We start from the raw sequence: 11402 nt of genomic DNA on the forward strand, positions 1-11402 counted from the left end.
GGGGGGTTACTCCGCCATTTTGAGTTTCTCTTTGTTCCTGGGGAGTCCGCAAGATTTCAGCAACTTTGTAACTAGTGACTATTACTGTTATTTTTTGCCTGTTGCTATTTAAATTTTTTTGTAAACTGTTATTTTTTTACTTATATCTACTTGTATTTGTTTTTGCATGCTCCAATGAAGTACTACTATACACTGAAATTTCAGTACTACTGCAATCCTCTCTCTTGCCCTTCCCTCATACCTTTTTTTCACTCCCTACCTCAGAAGTATCAATGATCCCCATTGGAAATTACAACAGTAACACCTTCAGATTCTGTTATTTCAGTGATGCCATGAAAATTTTTTGCCTTTTCTTTTATACCCCTGTTATACCTTTTTTACAACTTCTATATTCTTAGTGCTTTTTGCCTACATTCTTGGACTTGTTTGTCAAGCTAAGAGACTAAACATTTTAGAAGCTTTGTAGCTAGGGATCAGTGTGCCCCAGACCCCAAGGTTCTCTCCAGAACACATTCTGTAAACTAAGATAGAATCATCCAGGGGAAGGCTCCTTGGGGAGGGGGGCTCACTCGAGCCTCTCATTGGGGAATCTTTGATAGATATGCTAATTAGTAAAACCTATAATGTTATAACCAATCTTTTTGGGGGGGGGGGGGGCATTTTGTGGGGTGCATTTCGGTGCATATGACCTGGATGTGTGCACCTAAGGATCCTTAAAATAAATACCAAGGTAAAATCCCTTTTCCCCTTCTAACCGTGTATGACTTGATTTTAAGACCAGGAAAAGGCATCATCAGGGATTCTTGGCACTTTCTTGGCAGGGCTTGGGATCTGCTAAGAAGGGGGAAAAAAAACCAAAAAGCATTAAATATGGTTTTCTAGTTCACAAACATTCATACTTCATGGCTAGTCCAACTCTCATGCAACATTCATACTACACTGGATTGCTTGGTCTTAAGTCATTTAAATCAGTCATGCTTCATGCAAAAGAATTGTGTGGAAAGAGCCAGCTCATTCTTGTTTCATTCTTGTGCAGTTTTGATCTTCTTATGATGAAATATATTTTTTAAAATACCACGCTCATTTTTTTTTTACTTCTGACTTGTATGTTACATATTTAGCAAAGTACTTGATATAACTTGTTAAACCACTTCCTCATTTAACATACATATCGGTGCTAAGAAAAATATATAAACTATTTTATCATTTACATCAAACTATTTTATCATTTATATCAAACTAAAAAGAGAGCTGAGTGTTCACCTCATGACCACCACCTGTGTGGACAACTTCAACTACTGCCTGCAGAGGCCCATCACCCATCGGTGGGTGCCGTGCATAAGTTCTTCTGTGTTTTGCATCCACACAAACAAGGTACCATGTTCCTTCAAAGAGATCTTCTACTGAACACTGTGGAATATAGTTGGCTGTAGAAAAGCCAATAGCATATTGTTAGTTGGTTCAGGGTGTGAGTTTTATACAACACAGGCCTTTACAATTTGGGAGTAGTAAGAAAAAACAAGTCTGCATTTTCCTTTCAACCATACAAGGCCAATAAACACAACCTATAGGAAAGCACTTTACAAGCTATTCCAAAGTAGAAAGACAATCATTTAAAGTCATGCAAATCAAGCCATAAGTATTTTGCTGTAAGACTACGAATTATTTATAATTTTCTTACCCAAATTATGTGTTTCCTGTCTATTCTTCATGTTTTCAGCAGACACGAGGTGCAATGCATTTCCTCGAGTCAAGTCTTGTTTTAAGATCAGAAAGGCTAGCAGTTATTTTGTCCAGTGCAGAACCTACAATATAAAACAATCATGTAAGGTAGCACCAGTGCTGAGAACTGCACACTAGCATGTTAGCATTTCAAGACCATTCAAAATATTTTGCATTAGAGAAGCTAAAGTTTTAGTCATTTAAAGATATTCACAACTACTCAAGCAAAACACTTAAAGCATCTGAAGAATATTATCTATTTGCTCAAAGAAAAACTTAAAACATTCTCTGGAGCTGGAACATCTTTGGTTTTACACTACTGTCACTAAGCATAGAGATTTACTTATGCTGGTGTACATAACAATACATTTAGAGGTAAGATGTACAAGGGAGTCAGTTAACATTTCCTTTCACTCACCAGGAGTGGCATCCTGTGTAACTCTGATGGAATATAGTGTAGCAGCAAAACCAGAGCCATATGAGAACACACTAACTCTTTGCCCTGCAAGCTGCTCTGGAGAGTACCTGCAAATTAAGCACAGTTGCTTCAAGTGAGAACTAAGCCAAGGTGCCAATTTTAAATACCTAGAAAGCACAGATAGGTTAGAAAAAGCAGCCAGCAAAATTATATTGACTACAATACACATTTAGTGAGCAAAAGGCATAAACAATGACTTGTAAAGACAGGATTTCAAACACTGCTGTTACATGATGATTTTCAAAGCTACCTAAGCAAAAGAGAACAAATGCCCAGAATATTATTAACTAAAAGGCATCCCATTTTCATTTTTTCAGTGACCTAAAAACTTAAACATGATTTTTTAAGAGCCTGTCATTGAAGAGAAAGAGGGAAAAAAACCCCAACCAAAGAAATTAAAAAAAACAAAAAAACCAAAAAAAAACAACAAAAAAAAAACCAAAACAAAATCCAAACCACCACCAAGTAAATCCACAACAGGACTTGGGGGTGCTGGTAGGTGAGAGGCTGGACATGCCCTTGCCACATGTGCTTATACCCAGAAACCCCCCATGTTGGGCTGTTAAAAGCAGCATGGGCAAAGGGGAGGGGGGGATTCTGCCCTGCTCAGGTGAGACCCCACCTGCAGTGCTGCCTCCAGCTCTGGGGTCTCAGCACAGGAAGGACACAGAGCTGTTGGAACAAGTCCAGAGGCCACTAAGTTGATCACAGGGCTGGAGACAGGCTGAGGGAGTTGGGGCTGTTCAGCCTTAAAAAGAGAAGGCTCCAGGGTAATATTATAGCAGCCTTCCAGCACCAAAGGGGGCCTACGTGAAAGATGAAGAGGGACTCGTTATAAGGGAGTATAGTGTTAGGATATGGGATAACAGTTTTAGACTGACAGAGGGCAGGGTTAGATGGGATATTAGGAAGAAATTCTTCCCTGTGAGGGTGGTAAGGCCCTGGCACAGGATGCCCAGAGAAGCTGTGGCTGCCTCATCCTTGGAAGTGTCCCAGGCAAGGTTGGACAGGGCTTGGAGCAACCTGGTCTAGTGGAAGGTGTCCCTGCCCATGGCAGGGGAGTGGAATGAGATGAGCTTTAACATCCTTTCCAACCCAAACCATTCTGGGATTTTCTGTTTATAGTGAAACACTGAAGGTATTCAGATTCTCTTTTCTACTTATGTGTTTGAGGGTGTATATGTGCTGAGACTGGGAAAGGATACACCACCTTACAAACAAGATCCTACTTGCTGTTTGATATTGGCCTCTGACAGAAGTTTTGAATCTGCTTGCCAATTGACTTGATTGTAGACACAGAATAACTTTCTAATTTTAGTCTTGCTATTTAAGACAATCTAGTATGAAAAGGTTTTCTGGATGGTGCTTTCACAAAAGACTGTCTAAAAAAAAAAACCTTTTACGTGCTTACTTATAAAATGCTATGACTTTTCAATTTTATGCTTACTGAGCTAAAAGAGAAGCAAGGCAACCATAGACTGAAGGGGTATACATATTTCCATTCTGATTGGATACAAGTAATGAAGCTTTGGTTTTCTGATTGAAGAGCTCTGCACTAGCTTTCATAAAAGCTTTTTCCACATCTCTGTCAAAATATGTATCTTCAAGTTTTACATCCCTATTAAAAAAACAGTTTAGAGAGTTATTAAAATGACAGCAAAGAAAAAATACCTTGGACATTTAAGAAAATAAGACTACCTGAATAATAAGGAAGACAACAGTCATTCTTACCTGAAAGCTTCCAAACCACTGAAAACACCATTTGATGTTTCTGGGTTCTGGCCACTGAGAAAATCATTCAGCAATAGTCTAGCCACAGATTTCTGTACCAGTTTACAGTAGGGTGAATGAAAGATCATGAATCCAAAGTCATTTAAGGTGAAATGTCTGTCTGTCCCCTCTGAAAGTGGCAGAAATGTTGTGTTACAATTTAAATTTGATATTTACTTCAAGTATTAAAATAAAATAGGGAGATGGCAGGATATGAGTCATCATAACACATCAGCATACAAAAGACAACTGGAAGACTAATTGGCAAGTTCATTTAACATGCTGCTACTTCTATTCAAAAAAGTTTCTTACTGATCTTGTGTACCAGCTAGAAATATTTGTCCTTTTTCTTCTAGAAAAAGTTATAAGCATAAGAGAATCTCAGTATTTCTGCACAGCATTTTTAAATAAGATAGTCTATTTCTGTATTGGGTTTACATGGCCTGGTTTTGGTAGCAAGGGGGCTACAGGGGTGGCTTCTGAGAGAAGCTGCTGGAAGCTTCCTCCATGTCCAGCAGAGCAAATCCCTGGCGGCTCCAAAGATGGACGTGCTGCTGGACAAGGCTGGGCAAATTAGAAATGGTAATGCCTCTGTGATAACATATTTAAGAAGAAATGAAAAACAAAAAAAGTTGTTGGGCAGTTGTAATTGCAACCAGAGAAGAGCAGAGGGAGACCATGTGAGAAGAACAACTATACAGACACCAAGGTCAGCGAAGGTGGGAGAGGAGGTGCTCCAGGCACCAGAGCAGATTCCTCTGCAGCCCACTGTAAAGACCATGGTGAAGCAGGCTGTCCGCCTGCAGCCCATGGAGATCCATGGGGATGCAGAGGTCCACCTGCAGCCCATGGATGAGACCCATACCAGAGTTGGATGCCTGAGAGGAGGCTGTGACCCCGTGGGAGACCCAAGGCATGAGGGGCCCATGCTGGAGCAACCTGTCCTTGGAGGATTGCACCTTGTGGAAGAGTGACCCACACTGCAAGAGTTTGAGGAGGACTGTTGCCTGTGGGATGGACTCACGCTGCAGCAGTTCACAGAGAGATGTTGCTCATGAGATGAACTCACGTTGGAGAAGTTAGTGAACTGTCTCCCATGGGAGGGATCCCACGGTGCGGCAGGGGAACAACTCCTCTCCCTGAGCAGCGGGAGAAACCACGGGTGATGAACTGACCATAACCCCCATTCCTTGTCTCCTTGCATCACTAGTGTAGGAGGTAGAGCTAGGAAGGAAGGAGGGGTGAGGGGAAGGTGTTTTTAAGGGTCTTATTTTACTTCTCATTATCTTGCTCTTTGTTAGTGCAATAAATTCAATGCATATCTTTAAGTTGAGCCTGTTTTGCCTGTGATGGTATTTGATGAGTGATCTCTCTCCTGGTCTTTATCTCGACTCATGAACCCTTTGTTAAATTCTCTCTCCCCTGTCCAGCTGCAAAGGGGAATGAGTGAGGGGCTTTGGTGGGTGTCTGGCATCTGACCAGAGCCAACCCACTACAACTTCATAGAATCATAAAATCATTAAGGTTGGAAAAGACCTCTAAAATCGAGTCCAACCTTTGGCCGGTCCCCACCTTGCCAACCAGACCAGAGCACTGAGTGCCATGCCCAGTCATTCCTTGAACACCTCTAAGGATGGTGATTCCACCACCTTCCTGGGCAGTCCCTTCCAATGCCTGACCACCCTTTCCATGAAGAAATTCCTCCTGATGTGCAACCTGAACCTCCCCTAGTGCAGCTTTAGACCATTTCCTCTTTTCCTGTCTCTTGTTCCCTGGGAGCAGAGCCCGACTCCCACCTGGCTGCACTCTCCTGTCAGGGGGTTGTAGAGAGCAAGAAGGTCCCCCCGAGCCTCCTTTTCTCCAGGCTGAGCCCCCCGAGCTTCCTCAGCCACTCTTTGTGCTCTAGACCCTTCCCCAGTTCCATTGCCCTTCACTGGACTTGCTCCAGCACATCAGTGTCTTTCTTGCAGTGAGTGGCCCAGAAATGGACATTCACCAGTACCAAGTATAGAGGGACAATCACTTCCCTAGTCCTTGGCCTTGTTGAACCTCATACCATTGTTCTCAGTCCATTGCTCCAGCCTGTCCAAATCCCTCTGTAGAGCCTTCCTACCATCCAGCAGACCAACATTCCCACCCATCTTGGTACTCTCTGAAAACTTACTGAGGGTGCACTTGACCCCCTTGTCCAGGTCATTGATGAAGATATTAAACAAAACAATACTGAGCCCTGGAGAACCCCACTAGTGACTGGGCACCAACTGCATGTGACTCTATTCCCCACCACTCTCTAGGCCCGGCTATCCAGACAGTTCTTAATCCAATGAAGAGAGCACCCATCCAAACCATGGACTTCCAGCTTTTCCAGGAGATGCTGTGGGAGACAGCATCAAAGGCTTTACTGAAGTCCAAGTAGACACATCCACAGCCTTTCCCTCACACACTAGGTGGGTCACCTGGTCATAAAAGGAGATCTGGTTGGTCAAGCAGGACCTGTCTTTCCTAAGCCCCTGCTGGCTGGGCCTGATCCCCTGGTTGTCCTGCACATGCCACGTGATTGCACTCAAAATGATCCGTTCCATAACCTTCCCAGGTACTGAGGTCAGGCTGACAGGCCTGTTGTTCCCTGAATCCTCCTTCTAGCCCTTCTTGTTTATGGGTGACACATTGGCACCTCCAGTCACCTAGGACCTCCTCAGTTGGCCAGGACTGCTGGTAAATGATGGACAGTGGCTTGGTGACCTCTTCTGCCGGCTCCCTCAGTGCCCTCCGGTGAATCCCACCTGGCCCCATAGACCTGTGAGTGCCTAAGTGGCTCAGCAAGTCACCAACTGCCTCCTCCTGGATTGCAGGGGGTCTATTCTGCTCTCAGTCCCTGTCTATCAACTCAGGGGACAGCTGTCCTGAGGATAACTGGTCTTTCTGTTAAAGACTGAGGCAAAGAAGGTGTTAGGTACCTCAGCCTTTTTCTCATCCTTGGTGACAATGTTATCCCATGCATCCAATAAAGCATGGAGATTTTCCTTGGCCCTCCTTTTGTTGTTGATGTATTTATAAAAACACTTTTTATTATCTTTCACAGCAGTGGCCAGATTAAGTTCTAGCTAAGCTTTTGCCATTATAATTTTCTCTCTACATGACCTCACGACATCCTTGTACTCTTCCTGAACTGCCTGCCTCTTCTTCCAAAGGTCAACACTTTTTTTTTTTACCCCCAAATTCCAGCCAATGCTCCCTGTTCAGCCAAGCCAGTCGTCTTCCCTGGCAGCTCATCTTTCAGCACATACGGACAGCCTGCACCTTTAGGATTTCCAACTAACTATCTAATCTTCCAAACTATGCTTCTTAATAAAGATGAACCAATTTCTAAACATATGGGGGGAAAAAAAAGAAAAATCAGTACCCTTATACATCATGTAAATATTAACCTCAATATCGTAAGAGCCTTGGTAGAGGAGGAAACAACATACTTCAAATATTATACATTACATCAGCAAGAGCCTGTAGAGGCTACTGCTTAATGACTATCAGGTACTTAGCCATACCAGAACAGAAATAATTAATTTCTTTATGGGAGAGCACAAACATTTCAATTGTCTCAGAACACACAAACACAAAGAAAGGGACCACGTACTAGTGTTTAGATTGGATGCCAAAACTTGAAAATACATTGTTTATGTAGCTACACATTCCAACATTTACCAGATCTTGCAATATCAGGATAAGGCTACGTACCCTTTTGCCACTGGGCATGGATTTTGTTGCGATAGACAGTATAGCAATGATCTAATGCACTGAGGTAGCACTGTATAGACAGTTTACCATCAACTACAGGATATTCAGAGACCATATCTGGTTTATAGAAGTCATACGCATGCTGCATGTGGGTTCCATGCAACCCTGATGGAGAGAAATTGACAAAAACTGAGAAGCATTCAGTTACTTTGAATCAGTTTGAACACATTGCTTAACACATGGAAAACAAGTAATATATGGTTTCAGTCAAGCAGGTTTTCATAGCACTTCAAGCCCTTTAAGGTAATGTTTCACAGTTCTCAATCACCTGTTACTCAAGTACAGTAGGACTGAGCATGACAAACAAGTAACAAATGATTTTCATAATTTAATCTTAAAAGTAGAGTGCTGTTATTAATCTCTAATCCACTCTGTCAATTTCATTCTGTTATTAATCTCTAATCCACTCTGTCAATTTCATTGGAGAATTCCCAAGGAAAAAGAAGCATCTTTAGTTGTTTCTTGCTGCCTCCTATAACAGGACTTGACTAAGTCAGCTCAGAACAAGAGGAGACAAAGTACAATTTCTGATATTAGTGGGAGTTAATCCAGCCCTCCAGCAACCCACAAAACCAGGGGATGGGCTTCAGAAGAGATCCAGTATCTGGCTGAACGGTATCCATTTTTTCACAGGACTAACCTCTCTCAAAACTTAAGGGAGCATTTGGACCAACTAGCATAGCAACAGCACCAGCTCCACCTGTTGGCCTGGCATTTCCAGTGGCATACACAGCTATGTCTCCAGCAACAACAAGTGCATAATGTCCTGTGAAAAACACAGAAATAAGAATGAAAAGTAGCTAAGAACCTAGCACATTTTAATATCCATCAGCAATTTTTAGACTTTGGTTATAGAGGAGATGACTCCAGGATTAAGGGGCTCTTCAGTCTTGGCAGCCACCAAAATTTACAGAAAGAGAGCATTGATGATTATCCACCTCATTTTTTGCATGTAACTGAACTGGTGAAAAATGCCCAGAGCATTTAAGAAAAAGACTTCAGAAGCATACAAGAATTTACCCTCTGGGTTTTACATGGTTAAACACAAAATCTGTAATTGCAAGACAGACTACTCAAAAACAGAGATTGATGCAACTTTTAAAACAAACAAACCCACCACAAAAAAAAACCCCTGAACTTACCATCCCAAGAACTGGACTCAATCCAATTAATAGCATTAAAAAGAGCAGCAGTGCCTCCATAGCATGCATTCATAGTGTCGATTCCTTCTACATCCATATTACCAGATTCTTCAAAAAGCTGCATCAGGACAGTCTTTACAGATTTTGATTTATCAATTATTGTCTCTGTTCCAACTTCTAATCTCCCAATACAATCATAGGAAAGGTTGTTCCTCTCCATGAGCTTCTGAACAACAGTCAAACAGAGAGAATTGACATCCTCCCAGTCAGAGCAGAACCCCATCTTTGACTGGCCTAACCCAATTGTGTATTTGCCAGCATTCACACCATCATACTTCTCCAGCTCTGTCTGATCAACATACTGAGAGGGAAAATATATTTCCAGTGCAACAATTCCAACATCTTTGGGCCAGCAGGACTCAGCATTCACTGGAAGAGACCCAGGCATCGTGGTAGATCTTTAAGAAAAAAACCCAAAAAAACAAACCACAAAAACAAAACAAAACACCCCCAGCTGATTTATTCACATCCATTTTTAGAGACGTACTCCATACATGATTTAATTTTCTGTAGATTTACAGAAAAGGTTAAGTTTTAGGTATTCTACATTTGTAAAAAGCAAGCCTTTGCCTCCAGGTGAAATTTTGGTCTAAACAGACTATAAACATCATTAGAAGCTTTATAACATTTTATATTAGGAAGATCTTTTAAGCAAAAGCACAGTTTTAGCCCTGGAGATGAATATACGTAGCTTAAGCCCAAGTTACTTCACTGAAGCAACACACATGCTCAAAAAATATTAAATGTTTAAAAAATTAGCCTTAATGTTCATTATTCTACTTTTGCTTATTTGCAAATTCTCAATTTTATAAAACCCAGCTGGAAACATTGGGTTGGTGTGGGGTTTTTTTTGGGTTTTTTTTTTGTTTTGTTTTGTTTTTTTTTTTTTAAATGTTGCTAGTTGAGACATTAAGTTTAGAGCTTATACTTACCAGGAAGTCTTCACCTTAGAACAGGCCAGGGCTGTCTAAAATTGTTTTTTATTTTTAAACTAAGTGGTCTACATTGCTCCATTTTGTTTATACTTGCAACAAAGATAGAAGGTTTTTTGGTATTTTTGGCTGAGTTTTTGTTTGTTAATTTGGATTTTTTTTAAGCATACTGTTTCATTGTTCCCGAACAATGAAACTCCTAATATCAGGCTTGGAGGAATATTCTTCCCAATAGATCAAGTTTTAGCCTTATAACTTTATTGTCACTATACTCTAGAATATAATATATCCTATTACTTTAACTCTATCTGTATTACACGGATGGACACCATCTTCCTATACATTTGCCTACATCCTTACAGAACACTTGTCCCTTTTGTGCCTAGCTGTACCATCACACTGACCTTACCCAGCTTTTTCCCATAAAAATCCCAGTGAGCTATATAAAGGAATAAAGCCTTTCTAAGCAGAAAAGACTTTACACAATACATAGCAAAACAAGTGTTAGGAAAACATTAAAAGTGCCTTCTGCTACATGAACAGTTAAATATTGAAATCTTAGATAAAACCTAAAGTAAGAGCACATGGCTGACCATTCATTTCAGTTGCATCTAACAAATTTTCAAAAACATACCTATGATGCACCTAAAATAATCCATTTTAAAAGATTTCATTCATAGATTTTATTCATAGTAAAATGTGTAAATTGCAGAAGGCTATTTAAAACTGATTACTGGAGTGCTGCAGAACAGCTGTACAGTGTATCGCTGTTGAAATCAAGTACCATGAGAGGGTTAAAAATTCACTGAAGTATAGTGCACTTATGAAAAATGAGAGAACAAACCTGCAGGAACCAAGAGCCATGACCCAAAAAGTATGAAGAGGAGGTCACTATAAATAAAACTATAAAGAGAACAAAACTGTTGATAAAGCCAAAGAACTTTGCCACAGCCTTAGTCATTAGCATAATAAAATTCCCACCCATTGGATGTAATCGCCCCTTACTCACATAAGCCCTTTCCCCATAGAGCATGCGCAGTAAAATAAGTGTGCACGGGATCTTTAAACGGAGACAAGAGAATGCAAAGCCCATGACTAGAGCTTGAGATTGTTACATATACGTGAAATGTCAATTTTTTTATTGTTTGAAGTGTATGAAAATGAGCACCTGGCATACTGAATGTGCATCAGCGTTGTGGATTTACCACCTAGCACTCCTCTCTGTAAAAATATGAAATAAAATCAAATATCTCGACTCTAAGTGTGGATCGCCTTCTTGCAGACCGGGTGAAAGAACCCAGATTTGGGACAATATTGCAACAAGATTTCAAGCAAGAAAACTAATGTCGCGTTGTATGCTCTGCTGCCACCCCAGGCTCACGATTTCGTATCTGCTCACCCGAAAAGCGCAGTGCCCGCAAACGCCCCACTACAGAGTCCGGATAAAACCGAGCATCGCGACTGACCGGAACTCCTTTTATCCTAATCCATCCTGTTGCGAAG

At 41.1% G+C, this 11402-nt stretch overlaps 1 protein-coding gene across 1 annotated transcript; it reads right to left on the reverse strand.

Annotated features, from left to right (window-relative positions):
• Positions 1-269: 269 nt before the first annotated feature.
• LOC116437399 (hydroxymethylglutaryl-CoA synthase, cytoplasmic-like) lies at positions 270-9355 on the reverse strand. The gene is given in 11 exon segments (XM_032095066.1): positions 270-325; positions 798-834; positions 1264-1427; positions 1682-1728; positions 1730-1805; positions 2141-2247; positions 3648-3818; positions 3932-4100; positions 7706-7870; positions 8406-8531; positions 8908-9355. Coding segments are annotated over 11 exon segments (1566 nt in total).
• Between the last annotated feature and the right edge of the window lie 2047 nt (positions 9356-11402).

This window comes from Corvus moneduloides, chromosome W (genome assembly GCF_009650955.1).
Source record: "Corvus moneduloides isolate bCorMon1 chromosome W, bCorMon1.pri, whole genome shotgun sequence".
In the NCBI taxonomy this organism is placed as follows: domain Eukaryota; kingdom Metazoa; phylum Chordata; class Aves; order Passeriformes; family Corvidae; genus Corvus; species Corvus moneduloides.